Consider the following 21,453-nt stretch of genomic DNA (forward strand, 5'->3'; position numbering starts at 1 on the left):
GCCCACCAAAACCTGGGACAGCACCCTGTAGGTGAACATATCCATATTGCTGCTTAACGTGTGAATATTCACAGTAACTAGGCTAAATAATCACTATAAATAGCCTCATGTCCAATTAGGTCAGGTTTTGCTATCAAATGAATTTGTGCCAAACTTAAAGGACAAAACATCTTTTGGCTTTAAAAGATTTTTTGGGAATTGTATTATTAAACAAGATATGTAAGTTTATCTAACTCTCTGTTTTCTTCTTTTAAAAAGTAGTAAATAGTAAACAGAATCTAGTCCGACATTAGGGAAATAAAACACCAAGACAAATAGAGTTTGTTCCCAGAATGGAAGACAATTCAAATTTAGGAGATCCATTCATGCAATTTACTATATTAATTGATTTAAGAAGAAAAACCACATGATTATCTCCATAGATGCTGTGAAAGCCTTTGTCAAAATTCAGCAACCATTTCTGATTTAAAAAGAAAAACTAAAGAAAGCAGAAATTCACCAATCCTGTCTTAACATGATGATATACACACATCAGTCCTAAAGCTAGCATTTTACTCAGTGTGGAAGCCCTAGAAGCATTCCTATGAAGGTCAAAACAAGGCAAGTGTGTCTGTCTCCACTGCTATTTAACAAAGTACTGGAAGTATTAATCAATGCATTTATACCAGAGAAAATGATTAAGGACTGGAAAAGAAGGAAAACTATCTCTATTTACAGCTATCATGGTATTCCTGAAAACTCTAGCCTAGAAAATCAGTTATCAAGCAAACAATTATTATTCAAACAATAAAACTATTTAGTTCGGTATTAGGTTTAAAATGATCACAAAAAGCAATAGCCTTCATATATACAAACAATCTCCCATTAGATATATAATAGAGAAGAAAATCCCATTTAAAATAACATCCAAAAGGATAAATATCAAAAAATAAGTTTAACAAGATGTGTGTAAAACCTATATTAAGAAAACTTAAAACACTTCTGAAACACATGAAAGTAAACCTGAACAAATGAAAAGTTGTTCTTGAATAACTTAAGAAAACTGAAAAATGTCAGTTATATCTAATAAATAATACTTATAAAAATACCAATAAGTAGGGGGCTTCCCTGGTGGCGCAGTGGTTACGAGTCAGCCTGCCAATGCAGGGGACATGGGTTCGAGCCCCGGTCCGGGAAGATCCCACATGCCATGGAGCAACTAAGCCTGTGCGCCACCACTACTGAGCCTGCGGTCTAGAGCCTGCGAGCCACAACTACTGAAGCCCGTGAGCCTAGAGACCACGCTCCGCAACAAGAGAAGCCACTGCAATGAGAAGCCCGCACACTGCAACGAAGACCCAACGCAGCCATAAATAAATAAATAAATAATTTAAAAAACCCAGTAAGTATTTTTTAATTAAACAAGTTGATACTAAAGTTCATATTAAAATATAAACATGCAAAGATATCTAAGCAATCTTTAAAAAAGAAGAGCCAGAAGGATGTACTAATCCTCCTATATATTAAAACATACTGCAAAACCTGCCTCAGTAAAATAGTAGAGTACAGATATTTTGATAGATAATACAGTGGAATTTAAACGAAAAAGCATAAATAGACCCAAATCCATATTAGAGTTTAGTGTATGGTAAAGATGGCATCTCTGAGCATTGGAGCAAAGATGAATATTTTAATAAATGATATTTGGAAAAAGATAAAATAGATGTATACCTTACATTATACATGTGAATATGTTCTAAATTGATTAGAGACCTAAATGTAAAAACTAAAATCTTGTGGGACTTCCCTAGTGGCATAGTGGTTAAGAATCGCCTGCCAATGCAGGGGACACGGGTTGGAGCACTAGTCCAGGAAGATCCCACATGCCGTGGAGCAACTAATCCCGTGCGCCACAACTACTGAGCCCGCATGCCACAACTACTGAAGCCTATGCGCCTAGAACCTGTGCTCCGCAACAAAAGAAGCCACTGCAATGAGAAGCCCGCGTGCTGCAATGAAGAGTAGCCCCCACTCACCGCAACTAGAGAAAGACAGCATGCAGCAACGAAGACCCAACGCAGCCAAAAATAGATAGATAGATTTAAAATCTTGTAAGTACTAGAAGAAAACATGTGAATTATTCTATATTCAGTGTGTGGGAAAGTATTTATAACTATCATTCAAAATCCAGATGTAATAAAATGTTGGCTAATTAAATAAATTAGCCAACCATACCTTTGGCATGGCAAAAAATACCATATGCAAAGTCCAAAGCAGAACACCAAATTGTGAAAATATTTGTGACATACACTAAGGATAGAGGTTTAATATCCCTGATACAAAAATGACTTTTAAATATTGAGGATAAAAAGGACAAAACATCCAATAGAAATAAAGACAGAATATTCTCCAAAAAAGATACTACAGAATAGCCAACATATATAAGAAAAGATATCCAGCTACACTGATACATTATTTTTCTTTTATCAGATTGACAAAAAGTGAAACACTTGACAACACACTCTTGGCAAGGCTGTGGGAGAAATAGGTACTCTTCACACATTGCTGGTGAGAATGCAAAATTTTTGTAGGTGAATTTGTCAATATCTAACAAAACTGTATATGCATTTACCCTTTGACTCAGCAACCACGTTTATTTATTTATTTATTTATTTTTTTAACTTATTTTTGGCTGCATTGGGTCTTCATTGCTGCATGCGGGCTTTTCTCTGGTTGCAGTGAGCGGAGACTACTCTTCGTTGTGGTGCATGGACTTATTGTGGTGGCTTCTCGTTGGGAGCACGGGCTCTAGGCACGTGAGCTTCAGTAGTTGTGGCACGTGGGCTCAGTAGTTGTGGCTCGCGGGCTCTAGAGCACAGGCTCAGTAGTTGTGGCGCACGGGCTTAGTTGCTCTACAGCATGTGGGATCTTCCTGGACCAGGGCTCGAACCCATGTCTCCTGCATTGGCAGGCGGATTCTTAACCACTGCGCCACCAGGGAAGTCCAACAACCACATTTTAAAAAGTTTTCTGTGAAGATATAGCTCCTGTAATTCAAAATTAAATGTGCACAAGATTATTTATCACAGAATTATTTTTAATTACAAAATAATGTAAACAACCTAAAAGCCCATATGTTGGAAATTGGTTGAATAAACTGGTGAATCTACACAGTGAGTATTATGAAGATACAGAAAGGATGAGGAATGTCTCAGAACTGATATGGAGTGATTTCCAGGACTTATTGTTAAGTAAAAGATGCAGCATGGGGCTTCCCTGGTGGCGCAGTGGTTGAGAATCTGCCTGCCAATGCAGGGGACACGGGTTCGAGCCCTGGTCTGGGAAGATCCCACATGCCGCGGAGCGATTAGGCCCGTGACCCACAATTGCTGAGCCTGCGCGTCTGGAGCCTGTGCTTCGCAACAAGAGAGGCCGCGATAGTGAGAGGCCCGCGCACCGCGATGAAGAGTGGCCCCCGCCTGCCACAACTAGAGAAAGCCCTCGCACAGAAACGAAGACCAAACACAGCCATAAATAAATAAATAATTAAAAAAAAAAAAAAAAGATGCAGCATGTAAAAGTACGCGTGCGCGCGCACGCACGCACACACACACACACACACACACGGTATATAAATTTTTTTCTTGGAGAAAGAGGGGAAATCAAATATACATACATCTACTTAGTTTTTCAAAAAGAGACATAGAAAGCATGAACCAGAAAAATAATGAAATTAGTTTCTACAGGGGGGTGGGTGGAAAGGCTAGAGGAGGGAGTGACACTTCTCTGAGTAAACCCTTTTGTATTTTTATTTTTGCAACCTTATTATGATTTCACATATTCAAAGAATATAATTAGATCAACCAGAACAGGAGTTGGGGAAATTAGGAAGAGAGACCCTAAAATTGAATACAAAGAAAAACAAATTGCAAAAGACACATCTGATAAAGGACTGTTAATCCAAAATACACACAGAACTTTTTTGTACATAAAATATAAATGTAAAACTCAATAATAAGGAAACAAACAATCTGATTGAAAAAATGGACCAAAGACCTTAAAGACACCTCATCAAAGAAGATACACAGATGGCAAATAATATGAAAAGTTGTTCCACATCATATGTCATCAGGGAAATGCAAATTAATACCACAATAAGATCCTACTGTACATCTATTAGAATGGCCAAAATTCAGAACACTGACAACACCAAATGCTGGCCAGGATGTGGAGCAACAGGAACTCTTACTCATTGCTGGTGGGAATGTAAAATGGTACAGCCACTTTGGAAGACAGTTTGGCAGTTTCTTACAAAACTAAATGTGTTCTCACCATACTATGCAGCAATCACTCTCCTTGGTATTCACCCGAAGGAGTTGAAAACTTATGCCTACACAAAAGCAGCTTTATTCGTAAAGCCCAAACTTGGAAGCAACCAAGATATCCTTCAGTAGGTGGATGGATTAGGAAACTGTGGTACCTCTAGACAATGGAATATTATTCAATGCCAAAAAGAAGTATGTTATCAAACTGAAAAGACATGGAGGAACCTTAAATGCATATTACTAAGTGGGAGAAACCAGTCTGAAAAGGCTACATACTGTATGATTCCAACTATATGACATTCTGGAAAAGACAGTACTGTGGAGACAGTTAAAAGATCAGTGGTTGCTAGGTGTTGGGGGGGAGAGAGATGATAGGCAGAGGACAAGATTTTTAGGATCATGAAACTATTGTGTATGATACTGTAATGGTGGATACATTTTTCCAAACCCATAGAATATACAAAACCAAGAGTGAACTATAATGTAAACTATGGATTTGGGGTGCTAATAATGTGTCAGTGTAGAGTCATCTATGGTAACAAATGTACCACTCTGGTGGGGGGGGTGATAATGGGGGAAGCCAGAGGGTTGGGGGTGGTGAGGAGGACCGGCATTATATGGGAAATATATGTACCGTCTGCCTAATTTTGCTGTGAACCTAAGACTGTTCTAAAAGAAAGTCTTAATTTTTAAAGTGTATTGTACTCTTTATCAAACAGAGAACATAACCACATAAGAGGAAAGTTAATCCATTAATCCAGTTAACTTTGAAATGGTTTTCTCATATACCCAATTTGAAAACAGAAAGAGAATTCAGTGAGATATTGAACCTTACTTTACTAACTTTATTTACTATGTATTTATTTATTTACTTTTTATTGTCAGTAATGGTATGAATATAGCAATTCTGAAGTTATCTTTGCATTTTAGGATTAAGCAAATGTGGAAATATATTTATATTGTTGGGGGCTAGGGTTCTCATGTAGAAGAAGGAGATACAAATTTGGATGGAGGAAGGCAAGGAAGAACCCTGAAAGAACATTGAAATCTGAGGTATCAGCATGATTAAAAATAAAAAAAGATTTCACATGTTCTATTCTCTGAAAGGGTCTGGAAGCAATGAGTCTTAAGTAGCAATGAACACATCTAGTGCCCACACCTTGGTTTCTAAAAATCTTTCCTCACTAAAAGGAGCTAAGGCTTCTTGGAGAAATGCCTCATTTCTGGGATAAGGCAGGGAAAGCGCAAGATGAGTCTGGAACATCTTGTCACTCCAGAAAGTAAGAAAGGGCTCAAAAAATGAGGGAATAATGTCAAAATGACACAGAAGACAGTTTGGCCAAAGTGAAAATTTGAGCTTCCAAATGGAAAATGACTGTAATGGGTTATGTAACACATGGTATAAAAAAAATGCACAAGCTCATACTGATACTAACAAACAAATGGTGTGAGAAGCGGAAAGCTTTTTTTTTAAAGAGTAGAATTGCCAACTAATAAATGTAAACAGAATGATAGGGTTTTTTCAAATCATCATTTTGCAACCATCATCGTATAATTGATTCAGGAGTCATCAGTGAATGCTAAAAATATTGGGTGAAAGTGTTTGGGAACATGATGATTACACAGCCTGAAAGTATCTCCTGATGAATTACTCATTAGTTACAGATGGAAAAATGGTAACAGCACAGAAATGTGACAGATACCACCTAATTCAAGTAATCAATCCTAACATCATTAATAACAGTATAAACTAACAACTGATTCTTCTTGGTGTGATGCACTGAAAAGGAAACAACATCATTTATACAATATTATTACCAGAAGTGCATAACCTGAACCAAATGATGAGAAAACAATCAGAAAAACCCAGTTTGTGAGGGTTATTTTATAAAACAACCAACCTGTTTTTTTTTTTTACAAATGTTAAAATCATGAAAACGAAGGCTGAGGAACTGTTCCAGATTAAAAGAGACGGACAACTACATGCAGTATCTTCATTGGATCCTGAGTTGGGGCACAAGGAGAAGGTCTAAAAGGCAATATTGGGCAAATCAGCAAAGTTTGAATAAGGATGGTTTTTAAGTCTGTCCCTTCTACAAGACTAAGCTTTGCTTCCTGAAAGCAGCTGAGTTATTACTCTTCTGGATTTCTGGCATTCAGCAATACCTGGTGCAAACCAAATACATGAGGCTGTTTGATGAATGAATGTATACTTTATTTTAAACAACAGGCATTTTTGCTAGGACTTCTTTTTCATGTACTTGTTTGAATTTTTCACTGAGATAAGTCTCCCCACCAAAAAAAAAATTTGTGTGTGTGTGTATGAGAGAGATTCACATATGCACACACACACACAGAGAACAAACTTTATCTGGAAACAGATTCGGTTAACAAATCAAGGACATTTACTGAATACCATATAAGATTTTTCAGTATTTTAATTTTATGACCAAAAATTTATAACTACTTAGTTGATATGAACTTTTTGGAGTTGAGGGAGATTTTGCAGAAAGAATTGAAAATTTGGCATTGTGTAGAAGTATATTAGGAACAGATTGTTAGTAATTTATGAGGGTCGTTGTGTTCTGGCTTCGAGCCTAGATTTACTAAGAATTTAGTCATTTTTTAATTCATTCAACAAATTTTTACTGAGAATCAGTTATGTGCTAGGTCTAGCTCTCAAACCATTGTTCATTGGAGCTTAGAGTTTAGCAGGGGAAACAGAAATTAATCAAATAATTTTATAATTAAGTATGCACTAACAGTGTGGTAAGTGTTATAAAGAAAAGGTACCAAGTACAGTGAGGAAGAATTAGGGAAGTTAAGAGTTACAAACATTACTTTTAAAATATTTTTTCCCATTCCATGTCCATGAGCAATTGCCAGTTCTTCCAATAAGCCTGATTTCAGTTTAGTCCACCTGCCCAGTTACAGCTGTTTTGGAACCACCCAGTCCCTTTGTCTAATATTTTTCTCTTCCTCTTTGTTTATTTTTATCCCAAATATGCACATTTTATGAAAGGAAGAGATGCTCATAACACATCAATAGAAGAATCAAAGATGTCTTCTCTGATTATTTTTCTAATAGGTCTCTTAGTAAAACTTGCTATTAAAAGGTGGGGGGTAGCTTCCCTGGTGGTTCAGTGAGTAAGACTCCACGCTCCCAATGCAGGGGGCCAAGGTTCGATCCCTGGTCGGGGAACTAGATCCCGCACGCACCCCGTGACTGAGGGTTCGCATGCCCAACTAAGAGTCTGCATGCCTCAACTAAGAAGTCTGCATGCCACAATTAAAGATCCTGCATGCCGCAATGAAGATCCCACGTGCCGCTACTAAGACCTGGGGCAGCTAAGATAAAAAAAAAAAGGGGGGGGGATTAAGAACCTAATACTTGTTTTAAGTAAACATTTTTAAAATCAGCAAAATTATTTCTGCTTAAATATAGAGAAGGACGATAAAGAATTCAAGTGAATTTAATACTCCTTGTCCCATAATAAAACTAGGAGAATAAATTGAAAAGTAAAGACAAGTTATTTGACGCTAAATTCTGCCTGCCTAGTTGCTATTAGTATTTGACGTTAGGACTCTTAACATTTTCCAAGCTTCATGTGGTATTGGCTTAGTCATTACTTTTTATGAGGTCATTTGCTGCTAATGTTGGTGGAGTTTAGAGAGATAATAGTAATTGTCATTCATAGAGCATTTATTATATACCAGGCTCTGAGGAAGTACATTAAATTATATTATGTCATTTAAAATTCTCTACAGTCTATGAGGAACTCTTCAACTTCATTTTATAAAGGTAATATTTGAGAAGAGCAGTAACTTGACCAAGATCACACAATGAGTAAATGGTAGAGCCATACCTTGAACCCAAATATATATGCTTTTAATCATTATGCCATAAGACAGTTATTTACAACTGTGCATTGTCTAAAATAGAACAAACCAAAAGAAGCCTTTTCCATGAGATTTGTTTTTTCATGAAATTTAATTTTTCTCTTTACTCCCAAAGTCACAAATTGTTGTTTATCTTATTCCTTTAAAATAGAAATAGGTTCACTTTCCTTTACAAATAATTTTGAGTACATACTATGTGCCAGCATAAAAAGACAAAGTCTGTCCCCAGAGAGCTTATACTACATTGAGGAGAGATGAATTGCATATAAACAACAAAATCTATTTGTAGTTGTACAAATGTATTTGTTATGCAGTTATCTAAATGAGTAGGTAATTGGCAACAAGAAAAAATGAGTGGTAAAATAGTCAAAACATTAATAAAGTAGAGCAGAAAAAGTCTGTTGAAGATAGACTTCGGTGCTGAAATAGAAATATCACAAAGTCATTTCCCCATGGAAAGGACCACTGGAAATTCTTTGCATGGAGTAGCTTAAGATTAGTGTGATCATACTTATAGTAGTTACTGCCATACTCAATCAAAGTCATCTGAAGTGATCTTAAGAATATTATACCAAACGAAGACCCAACACAGCCATAAATAAATAAATAAATAAATAAATAAAAATTAAACTTTAAAAAAAATATTATACCATTTGTCAAGGGGAAAGTGAGTGGACTGCGTACTAGACTAATAATCTTTTAGATTATAGCAATTACACTTAGCAGTGAAACAGAGATAAAATCAATATGCTGTGGAAAGGAACTTCAGAAATCATTTCATAACTTGTTTACTAACTTATTTATTCCCCTTTATTTAGTCCCAGTTTTCCAGACATTGCCAGAAACATCAATGGTCTTTTTTTCTAGTTAGTGGAAAAAGTAATATAGTAACATTGAAGACAAATTTGGAAGACAATGCAAAATACCCATAATCCCATCACCCAACAGAAACAGTATTTTCTTTTATTAGTTAATAGTTCCTAATCTTTGTGCATATGCAATTGTGGTTTTATATGACTACACTTTGAATAAACATGCCCAACCTAGAAGCCAAAACCCAGGGATAGGTTCAGCCAGAGAAGCAGGAACCAGATAGCTAAGTAGCCTGTGTAGTCAGTGAACAGGAAGTGAGGAAGTGAAATGGCCAGGAAAATAGCCTGGTAGAAAGTAAAAGTAGAAAGGTAGAAAGCCAGGTAGAAAATAGCCTAAGCCAGAAAGCATGAGCTGTAAGGGCTCTTCATCTGCTTCCTGTGGCCTCAGTTGTGGTTTATGTTTCAGTGTTTTAGGCTGGAGCCAGAATAAGACAATAATTGAATGATAATTATTTTCTAAGAAAATAAGTATAAAATATCATAGTGTCATCTCATTTCTCTTATTATTATGTCTGTTATTATTATTGCTCTAGCTCCATTCTCTTTAACATACCCTAACCTCCCTTGACAGTCCAAACATTCCCCTCATTTGACTATAGATATTCTTAAACAGAATTATTTTGGTTCTCCCTTCAATTACCATATTCTGTCTCATCCATTATTATCATTGTTATTTTCTGTTCTTACTTTTCCTCTACCTGTGGAACATTTGCTTGTTACTAACTTAACCTGCCTGAAGGCTTGGATAGAGTTGTTTCAGAAACAGTATGAAAAGTACTAAAGCAAATCACTTAAGGTGGGATAATTTTGACAGGCAAAGTATATTTGGAGCATTGCATGTGAAAGTTTCCCCCTCTAAATTCTTTCTTTTTTTAAATTGAGGTGTATTCCATAGACAGTAAAATGTACAAATCTTAAGTATACATACAGCTCAATGAGATTTTGCCTGTGTAATCACCACCCAGATCAAGATACAGAAATTTTCAGTCATCCCAGAAAGTTCCCTTGTGCCCCTTCTCAGTCAACACATCCCCAAAATGATAACTGATATTCTGACTTCCATGCCCATATATTAATTTGCATGTTCTTGAACTTTATATAGATGGAACCATATAGTGTGTACTCTGGCATCTGGCTTCTTTCACTCGATGTAATGTTTTTGACGTTCATCTATGTTGTTTCTATCAGTAGTTCATTCTTTTTTATTGATATATAATATTCCATTGTGTGAATATAATTCATTTGCCCATTTTTCTGTTAATGGGCATTTGGGTTTTCAGTTGAGACTTTTATGAATAAAGATTCTATGGATATTCTTGTATATGTCTTTTGATGGACAGTTGCGCTCATTTCTTTAGGGCTATATGTCTAGAATTAGAATTGCTAGATCATAGGGTAGTCTATGTTTAAATTTATTAGAAACTGCCAAACAATTTTCTAAAATGTTTGGACCATTTACACTCCCACCAATAATATCTGAGAGTTCCAGTTATTCCACATTGTCATCTATACTTGTCTATCTTTTTTTTTCCAATCTTTTTTTTTTTTTAATGTATTTATTTATTTATTTGGCTGCATTGGGTCTTCGTTGCTGCACGCGGGCTTTTCCTAGTTGTGGCAGGCGGGGGCTAATCTTCATTGTGGTGCACAGGCCTCTCATTGTGGTAGGTTCCTGCTGCATAGCACTGGTTCTAGGCACACGGGCTTCAGTAGTTGTGGCATGCAGGCTCAGTAGTTGTGGCTCACAGGCTCTAGAGCACAGGCTCAGTAGTTGTGGCACATGGGCTTAGTTGCTCCGTGGCATGTGGGATCTTCCCAGACCGGGGCTCAAACCCATGTCCCCTGCATTGGCAGGCAGATTCTTAACCACTGTGCCACCAGGAAAGTCCTATACTTGTCTATCTTTTTAATTTTAGTCATTCTGGGTTGCTCTGTGGTGATATCTCACTGAGGTTTAAATTTGTATTTCCCAATGAATAATGATGCTGAGCACTTGTTATTGACCCTTTGGGTATCATCTTTTGTGATGTGCCTCTACAAATCATCTGCCCATTTAAAAATTGGGCTGTCTTTTTCTATCTGATTTTTGTATCACATTTTCTGTATGTGAGCCTTTTGTTAGATATTATATGTATTGTGAATATTTCCTCCTAGTCTGTAGCTTGAGTTTTTACTTTACTTCAGAATCTTCAGATGAGCCAAAGTTCTTAGGCAAGAGTTTTAAGAGGCACTTCAGATACCAGTAACTAATAAACTAGCCATCTGTTAGTAATTGTATTGGTTATCTACTGCTACTGTAACAAAGTACCAAAAAAAGGATAAATTTATTATCTTGCAGTTCTTGAAATTAGAATTCTGATACAAGTCTCATTTAAGATTTAAGCAACTTGCCAAAGATGATAAGTAGTAAGTAACAGATTTGAGATGCTAGTTTAGGTCTGATTCCAAAGCCCTTGTACACTCTTTCCCCAGTGTGGTCAGTCAAATGGATCAAAATAAATGTGTATCAGAACACATCTGTATTCTGTTGTAACCTTGAAAAAGTTTGGTAGCATGCCAAAATATTTGAATCAAGAGGTTCCAACTTGGTGAAATTCTATTTATATGCTTGAGAGACTCTTAAAATTGTGGTAAAATGCTGTGAATATGAACATCTAGTTAGAAGATTCAAATGGTGCATTTGACCTCTTTATTCCGGTTCCATTACAATTTTGACGGCCTCAGTTTTCACTACGTATAGCCACAACCATGTAGGCAAATTTGTTTGTCCCTGTTACTTGTTTTTTGGAATGCTCTGGATAATTCCTAAAAATGTGAATTTTATTTTCACTTTGATGTCTCAGACTTTTTAAGGGAGACATTGTGATGAAATGTTGGCTGAGTCACCCTTATATTAATTAAGTGTTTTATTCTCCATGTGATTGAATCAATTACATTGCAAAAGAAGTAAAGGAAAATGCTTAGATCCCTTTAAGTATCTCTAGAATTTCTAATTTGTATAATTCAGGGATCAGTGAGTGTTGTTTTGCTTTCACACATTTAGCATTTGTTTCTTTGGCCTAAATAACTCAACTTTCCTATTCTTGAATTTCTTATTTGTGCCAATTTGGATAATATTTTAGAAAATATGTACCTGTTGATAAATTGTAGTGTGTCACTGGTGAAAACTGGCTTACTGTGCTAAATTTTACCAGTATTCTCCAGGCAGGGATGCCTCTTTTGATTCAACCATTTTCTCTTTGAATGAGGTAACCCATTTGAAAATCTGTTGATATATTCCTTGGCAGGTTGGTCCTAATCTGGACCCTCTGCCTTACTAGCCTCATTTTCCACAACTCTCACACATGTAGCTTACACTTTAGCTATATAAAACTATTTGCTGTTTTTAGTACCATATATATTTTTATATCTCTTCCTTTAACCTCTTTTGTGTGGTAAACTTGGCATGTCTGTCATTCAGGACTCAGTTAAGTGTCATTTCCTCTAGAAAGCCTTCCGTTAAACCTTCCTCAGCCTCTTGATAGAATTAGATGACCCACTGAATAAGATGCATACCTTTATCACAGCACTTACTACACCATATTGTATTATCTGTTTACTTTTTGATTTTCCCCTAATATTCTTTAGTAGTTAAGGGGGAAAGTAGCAGAATATGAGGTTGGAGAGATTTAGGCAGGGACCAGATCACATAAGGTCTTAACTTAGGCCAGAGTAAAGAGTATGGATGTTATTCTAAAAGCCAATGGAGGGTTTTAGCAGGAGAGTGACATGATCCTATATGTGTTTTTAAAATATCTCCCTGGCTGCTCGGTGGAGAATGGATTTGTGGACAGTAAGAGTGCAAGCTGGAAAACCAGTCAACAGAGGCTACTGCAGTGGTCCAAGTGAGAGATGATAGTGGCTTAGACTAGGATAGCACCAGTGGAGACTGGAGAAAAGTGGATGACTCAGGATGTATTTTGGAGTTAGTGCCTATAGGACTCATTAATGCATTAAAAGTGGGGGTTGAAAAAAAGGAAAGATTTTCAAAGTTTATTTTCAGGTTTCTAGTTTGAGCAGCTGTGTAGAGAGAAAAGCTGGCATTCTGTTTTGATTATGTTTGAAATGCCTGTAAGACATTCAATGAAGAATCAAGTAGGCATTTAAATATGTGACATTGGAATTCAGAGGTGAGGTGTAGGCATCATTGTTATAATTGGTATTTAAAACCATGGGAACTGATGAGATCACCAAGAGGATGAATATAGAGAGAGAAGAGGGCCCAAAGATGAACATAAATACCACAAGTTCATCAACCAAGGCAGAATCTGGCATCCAGACATGTTTTAATTGCCATATTTAAAATTTAAAAATGCTTTAAACTGGTTTCTCACATTTGAAAATTGAGAGTTCCCATTAAAATTCGGATCTTTGCCTTCTCTTGAATAATCAGAAGGTGCAACGTCACTGAGCCTGTATTTCCATGCAGTAACAATCAGCCTAAGCTATGCTCTTTAGTATGGTCTGTCCAGTTGACCACAGTCTCTACACTGTTCCTTATTTTTCTTTTACTTAGCCTGTTTTAGTCAAATGCCTCTCTGGGCATTTGAATTTACAGCCCCTGATTTACACGTTAAGGGTAGAAGGAGCCAACAAAGGAACCTATGAGGAAGCAACACCAAGATAGGAAAACCAGGAGAATACGGTGTTACAGAAAACTAGAGAGGATGTGTTTCACTTATTAAATGCTATTAAGAGACTGAGGAGGATGAAGAGAGAGAAGGGCTGTTTCCGTGGTGTGAATAGAATTGAGGAGGGGATGCGGAAGAGAGGTGAGGAAGTGGAGGCAGTTCTTTTGAAAACTCAGGAAAGTGAAGAGGTGCAGGTAAATGGGACAGGAGATATTAGAGACTGTGTGAACAGTCCATTAGAGAGGTGGAGATGGCTGGTACAGGAGAGAAAGGTGATAAATAACGTGAAGATCTTAGAGACCAGGTGATATCCTAGAGCACAAGAGCCCGATTGGCCTTTGCACGGAAGAGGCACGCTGCCACAGGGAAGGAGGGAAGGAGCACACTGGTCCTGAGGTGGTGGCAACATGGAACACTAACTGATAACAATGAGAACAGAACCAGAGTGTTATTTTAGCTAAATATTTAGACTCACACTGTGTGTATGTTCTGTGTTTATAAGTTCTCCCTCACCGTCTCTGCCTGTGAATCTCTCTAGCTCCAGTGTCACCTTTCCAGGCAAGCCTTTCTGTTCTTGTTGTCCACATTCCGCCCAAATAACACTTTTTCCTCTTTGGAACTCATTTATTTCTTCTTTTACATTTTCTCAGTTCATTCCTCACTTCCCTCTACTACACATACACATACTCTTACTTTAAAGTGAAATGCTGGCTCATCGAGAAGGAAGAAAAAAAAATATCAGCCAGTCACCAAATACTTAATAAGTGTTCTCTATATGCCTGGTTCTGTGCTAGGTTCTGGAGATTCTTTAGTGAACTGTAGAGACTTGGACCATGCCTTATGAATCTTAGAATTTAACAGTGATCTTTGGCTTTTGAGTTCAACAGAATCATTGGCAGGCCTTTAAAATACAGGTACCAGGGCACCCACTGAATCAGGAGTTTCTGGGACGAGGGCCTAGCATTTACAGAGATCTCGAGGCAAAATAGTGTTTTTCAAAAACTGTAGCTACAGGCTAGCCAAACATTATTTCTTAGATGCCTTGTATGGTTGACTTATGTGGGGAGGAAGCAGAGGAAGATTTAACTTAGGAGGTGACATTTAAAATGAATCTGGGATACACACTGAAGTATTAAGGGGTAAAGGGACATGACGTATCCAACTTACTCAAATGGTTCAGAAAAATAATAGTTTATATATCTATCAAAATATTAAATTGGTGAATCTGAATAGAACATATACAGGAGTTCATTATACTATTCTTTCAACATTTCTGAAGTTTGAAATTGTTTGAAAAGAAAAAAGCTGGAAGGAATGAAGATCAAAAATAAATTGGATCTAGAAGTTACATAAGATTCCAATAAGCAGAGACATAGGTAGAGGCAGGATTGGATAATGAAGGGGATAAGTATTCCAGGCTGAAAGGACAGGGTAGGCCCTGAACAAAAGCAGAACAGACTAGAATATGATAGTGTGAGATAAGAGACAGGTAAGCAGTCAGGTGTAACTGAATTACAAGTTCAGTAAAAAGAAATGAGTGGAGCCAGATTATGAAGCTCCATGTGTGCCCTGCAAGGAGTTTAGTTTTCATCATTAAAACTAGCAGTCACCAAGTAGGATGCTCATTCCCCAGGTGGTGAGAAAAATGATCTGTTGGGGTGCAGGAAGAAAACTTTGTAACTTCTGTTTGTATATATTTATATCATTTTTTAAAATTTCTATTTTTATGTATTAAAAAATATATGTAGTATCTTAACACAGCAGTATGTATACAATTTATAAATAAATATACATATATGGAGTTCCTAAAAAACTTTTTTGCTATCAAAGTTAGGAGACTACTCCTGTAGACATTTTCCTGCCTTGTAGCCAGAGTGATATTTTTTAAATGTAAAATCAGTCCTGTTAATCTCTCTCTATGTGTGTGTGTGTATTTATGTGTTTGTGTATGTGTATGTAGTTTTTCAACAACTTACTTTGTGTTTAGGATAAAGTCCAAATCGTAACATGACTTTAAAGGCTCTTCTCAGTCTACTGCCTACAAATCATGCCAGTCTTCTCACTGGATGCAAGTGTTCATGGTCTAAGCCAAGCTCCTTTACTTCTTTGAATGCACTACCTTGCCTCTATGTTAGATGATCCTTCTATGTAGGATGATCTCATTAAAAAAAATTCTTTTCACCTGGTTAACTCAGTTTATTTTTCAAGTCCTAGCTTATGCGTTACTTCCCCTGATAGCCCTCTTCTGACTCCCTAGACAAGGTAGTAACCCCTTTGCATAGCTTTGAAATGGCCCCTCTCAGATTTTTAGTGGCTTGCTAAAAGTTCTTAAGACAGGAAACATATCTCTCTTGTTCACTCCTTTATCCCAGTGGAAATGCTTGGGACATTGTCAAGAGCCCAGTAAATATTTGTTGAAAAGAGAATGAGGTTGTGGAGCAACAGGAACTCTCATTCATTGCTGGGGGAATGAAGAATGGCACAGCCACTTTGAAACAGTTTGGCGGTTTCTTTTAAAACATACTCTCACCATACAATCCAACAATCACGTTCCCTGACATTTTCCTGATAGAGATGAAAACTGTTGCCTACACAGAAACCTGCATACGGATAGCAGGTTTATTCATAATGCCATAACTTGGAAGCAACTAATATGCCCTTCAGCAGGTGAATGGATAAATAAACTGTGGTACCTCCAGACAATGGAATATTATTCAGCACTAGAAAGAAGTGTGCTATAAAGCCATGGAAAGACATGGAGGAACCATAAATGTATATTATTAAGTGAAAGAAGCCAGTCTGAAAAGGCTACATACTGTATGATTCCAACTGTATGACATTCTGGAAAAGACAAAACTATAAAGATCAGTGGTTACTAGGGGTTAGGGGAGAGGGAGAGTTGAAATGACAGGGCACATAGGATTTTCAGGACAATGAAACTATTCTGTATGATATTATAATGGTGGATACATGTCATTATAAATTTATCTATACTCAAGAGTGAACTGTAATATGAAATGTGGACTTTGAATGATAATGATGTGTCAATATGAGTTCATCAATTGTAATAAGAAATGTACCACTGTAGTGGGGCATGTTGATAGTGGGGGAGACTATGTGTGTGTGGGAGTGGCGGTTATATGGAAAATCTTTGTACCGTCTGCTCAATTTTGCTATGAATCTAAAACTGCTCTAAAAAATAAAGTCCATTAAACACACACACACACACACACACACACACACACACACAGTTTGTGAGACAAATCTGAAATATGGAACATTTAATAAGAAAAAAAAAGGGAATGGGGTAATCACTAGGGCAATGCCAATCAAAACCACAATACCACTTCAATCCATTAGGATGGCTATAATCACAAAGACAACCAACAACTAGTATAGGGAGGATGTGGAGAAATTCATATATTGCTAATGGGAGTATAAAATAGTGCAGCCACTTTGAAAAACACTTTCACGGTTCTTCAGAATGCTAAACATAGAGTTTCCATATGACCCAGAAATTCCATCCTCAATATATACCCAAGAGAAATGAAAACATATGTCTGCACAAAAACTTATACATGAATTCTCACAGCAGCATTGTTAATAATAGCCAAAATGTAGAAAAAGCCTAAATGTCTCTTAGCTCAAACTGCCATAACAAAACACCATAGACTTGAACAATAGGCTTTATTTCTCAGAGTTCTGGAGATTAGGAAGTCCAAGATTAAGGTGCTGACTAATTCCATTCCTGGTGAGAGCCCTCTTCTTGGCTTGCAGAGGGCCACCTTCTCCCTGTGTCCTCATGTGGCCTATCCTTGTTGCATGTAGTTGGGGAGAGAGAGTGAAGTCCTGTCTCTTCTTCTTATAAGGACCCTAATCCCATCATGGGGGCCCTACTCTCTTGACCTCATCTAAACCTATTTATTTCTCAAAGGCACCATGCCCAACTGCTGTCACATTGGGGGTTAGGGCTTCAACATGTGAATCTGGAGGGGACACAAATGTGCAGTCCTTAGCAATGTCCATCAAATGGTGAATAGATAAATAAAATGTAGCATGTTCATACAATGAAATGTTATTCATCCATAAAAGGAAGGTATTATTGATACATGCTGTAATATGAATGAACCTTGAAAATATGCTAAATGAAAGAAACCAGACAGAAAAGACTGCATATTGTATGATTCCACTTATATGAAAAGTCCAGAGCAGACAAATCTTTAGGGACAGAAAATAGATTAATGCTTGTTTAGGGCTGAGGAGGGAGGAGGTTTGAGGAGAAATAGGGGTGACTGCTAATAGGCCTGGGGTTTCTCTTTGGGGTGATGAAAATGTTCTAATAATGATAACGGTTGCACAACTCTGTGAAAATATTAGAAACAATTGAATTGTGTACTTTAACTCTATAGTATGTGAATTACATCAGTAAAGCTAATAAATTTTAGCAAAAATTGGTAGTTTTCTTTAAAATGGCAAAATATAAAATACTGCATGGAGAAAGGTGATGTTCTTCTATTACATTTCTTTGCATTCTAAATGGAGTGTTGAAAGGAAATAAACTGTAGAGATTTTTTAAAAATCAGACTTTTAATGCGATATAATAAACAGTAACAAGAGGACATTTGGAAAGGTTTGGATAAAAGCAGTTCTTGAGTGAGACATGATTTAGTGGCCAGTCTACCTTTCAGGATGAATAGTCATCCACCTCATTTTAATTTTTTTACTTTATAGTATATTATGTGACTTTAAATAACTCACAGGGTTTGTTTTTTTCCCGTCCTTCCATTAATTTATTCTCCTTTGCACCTTCTAATTTCTCCTTTGGAAAAAAGACAGCAACCATCCACTTCCTCATTTCTTTAGTAAGATGAGTGCAGTAACTCTTTACTTCTCTCATCTCATTTTGAGCAGTAAATAATGTGGTAATGTCTATAATGATTTTTTTAAAAAGCAAGAGTAACAAAGAGTTTGAAATTTTTCTCAAGTGGCTTCATACAAATGATTTGGTAACATCCACATTTACCATGATTGTTGGGCTGACTCTTACATCCTTGAGGCTAACTCCTCTGACGTCATTTTTGCTTTCTCTGACTTCTTTCATAAGTCCCCTCTTCTGTGCTCCTATGGTACTCTATGCGTATCTTTTTTTTTTTTAATCATATCTCCACATACTGGCATCTTCTATTTATCTGCCTGTCTCCTCCATTAGCTTATAAACTTCATTAAGGCCAATGACTGGATCTTATCTTTGTACCTCAGCATCTGCAGTTGAATTTGGCAAATAGGAGGTATTCAGTAAAGGCTTGTTGAACTAAACTTAATCATAGTAAAAGCTGTGTTATCAGATGTGATAAGGAGTGATATTTAGTCCGTTAATTTTTAAAGAGTCAAAGCTATAATTATATTGAAAAAAATGTATACCCACCTTCAAGTTTTATTTTAATTAACATATAGTTGTATAATCTTTGACAATGATTTGATGTAGGGCATGGCCTTTGAATATGGGACCCTAATTATAGTTCTACTTAGTCTTTCTTGCATTGCAAAACAAACAAAAAATTTTAAACCCTAAAATGAAAACAGTTTATTTAAAATGGAGACACTTGGAAAGAACTTTGAGAACTTTAGATTTTTACTGTTTTTCCCAATCTACAGCGGATATCTTATCCACAGCTAATACAACAGCAATTTTTATTAGCAACTCAATTTTATTGAGTCTGTTTTAAACATTTTAAACAGTTTTCGTAGAAACAGTAGCTCTCTTTTTGCAGTCATACTTCTGATAACTAAATACAGTGGCATTAACAAGTTTAGGAACAAACAGAGGTGACTGGCTCTTATTAAGCATCCACCTCAGCTATTTGGATTAGAACTAGCTAATCCAAAGGAAGTACTGAAGAGTAGCTAACCAGCTATGATCATTAAAGCTTACCCTGAGCATCTGTAATACATTTTATGCAAAAAATGGAGAATATTGATTAATCTAATAAATCACTTAGTGGAGGGAATTTACGAGAACTTGTACTTGTTTTTTTCTGTACCAAAATTTCATCAATTATAGATAGAGCTTAAGCAGGGTCTCCTATATCCTGCCACAAGATTTCATAAATTTGTCCTAAAACTCAGTGCTTTGAAATGTCTTACTGTCTTCTCAAGTCACTCTGGCCACCCCCAAAGAATTTCATGCTAATTGTTTTTTTTTTATTTGTTTGTTTTAATTTCAGTGGTAGGAATGGGATCCTGGTGCTTCCACATGACTCTGAAATATGAAATGCAGGTCAGTAATGACAAAATTGACTTAAATGCTTATTTCCTTTAATCCAGAGACACTTCAAATTTGAGGAAAGAGCACATTACTAGAGGATGATATTGAGGCAAGAAGAAAAAAAGATGGAATTTGTAATCCCTGGAGTTTTTTACTTCAGGCCAAAGGATCCAGGTTGAGTAAGTGAAGAGGCAAGCAAATAAGTTGTCCATAGAGAAAACAAGTGAGAGCAGAATGGGTTTTTGACCATCTCTGTGCAGGCAGGTACGATTTTAGAGCAGGATTAGAAAGTAGAGTCTCATGGAGACATCTTAAGAAGATAAAATCAGTCCACCAAAGTAATGTATTCTTATTCTTGGCTGCCTACATTCCCTTATGTCTCTCTTGTGGCATCCACTTGAATGGTCTGGTCCCCAATAGCAAGGTTTTAGAGCTATGCAAGGATTTTTATTTACTGTCCTTGCTCTAAGGGGGCCATATAGCTAGTCCTCAATCTTTTAACCTCTTTGTTCCCCATCACTAGCCCAGAAACTTCTAGAATAGCACTGTCCAGTAGAAATATAATGTGAACTACGTATATAATTAAAAATCTCCAGTAGCCACATCTTAAAAAGCCACATTAAGAAGAAATAGGTGAAATTAATTTTAATAATGTATTTTATTTAACCCAGTATATCCAAAGTGTTACTTCAACATGTAATCAGTATAAAAATTTATTAATGAAATGTTTCACAGCCTGAAACTGGGTGTATGTTTCACACTTGCAGTGTATCTCAGTTAAGATTAGGTTTATTTCAAGTGCTCAATAGCCACATAAGGCTAGTGCCTACTGTGTTGGATAGTGCTATTCTGGAAGGATCTGTTTATACAGTAGTCTATGAATTATTAATTACAGCTATATTAAAACGTAAGAATTAATTCTTAGAATTGATTCAATATTCAACACATATTTATAGTAAAGGTGTCATGTTTCCTGTGCATGCCATGCTTGACATGGAGAATACACAAATGAATAAGACACTGGTCTGACTTAATCGAGCATAGAACACATTTCTCACACTCTCTGGCTGGGGAAAAAGACTTATAAACAGTGATATAATATGGAAATTATTTTTAAAGAAGTACAAATACGCTATGGCAACACAGTGGAGCTTAGAAGAATCTATAATCGTTAAAGACATTTAAACAGAATCTGAAAGAATTTAGTTGAAACTTTTTAGGTAGCGAAAGGTGAAATGACATACTGCACTTGCACTATGACGTAAACAGAAGCAGGGAGTCATTACAATGGTGGTGTATCTGACAACAGTGATAAAGCTAGAACTTAAAATGTGTTTGAAGAAATGACAGGAATGATATTCAAAAATTTTTAACTGTATGGCAAGAATACCAGCAATCAGAATGGTGATACCAGTGAGCAACAGCTAAATAATAACCCTGAA

At 36.5% G+C, this 21,453-nt stretch overlaps 1 protein-coding gene across 2 annotated transcripts in view; it reads left to right on the forward strand.

Annotated features, from left to right (window-relative positions):
• Positions 1 to 21,453, forward strand: part of ACER3 (alkaline ceramidase 3) — a 193,276-nt gene that overhangs the window by 84,310 nt on the left and 87,513 nt on the right. For both annotated transcript variants that reach the window (XR_014231781.1, XM_082343393.1), the window contains exon 3: positions 19,971 to 20,023. Coding sequence is in view for 1 of the 2 variants with exons in the window: in XM_082343393.1 (XP_082199519.1) it covers positions 19,971 to 20,023 (53 nt within the window). In the remaining variant the exon portion in view is untranslated. The remainder of the gene's footprint in view (positions 1 to 19,970; positions 20,024 to 21,453) is intronic.

This window comes from Balaenoptera borealis, assembly GCF_965194805.1.
Source record: "Balaenoptera borealis genome assembly, chromosome: 11".
Taxonomy (NCBI): domain Eukaryota; kingdom Metazoa; phylum Chordata; class Mammalia; order Artiodactyla; family Balaenopteridae; genus Balaenoptera; species Balaenoptera borealis.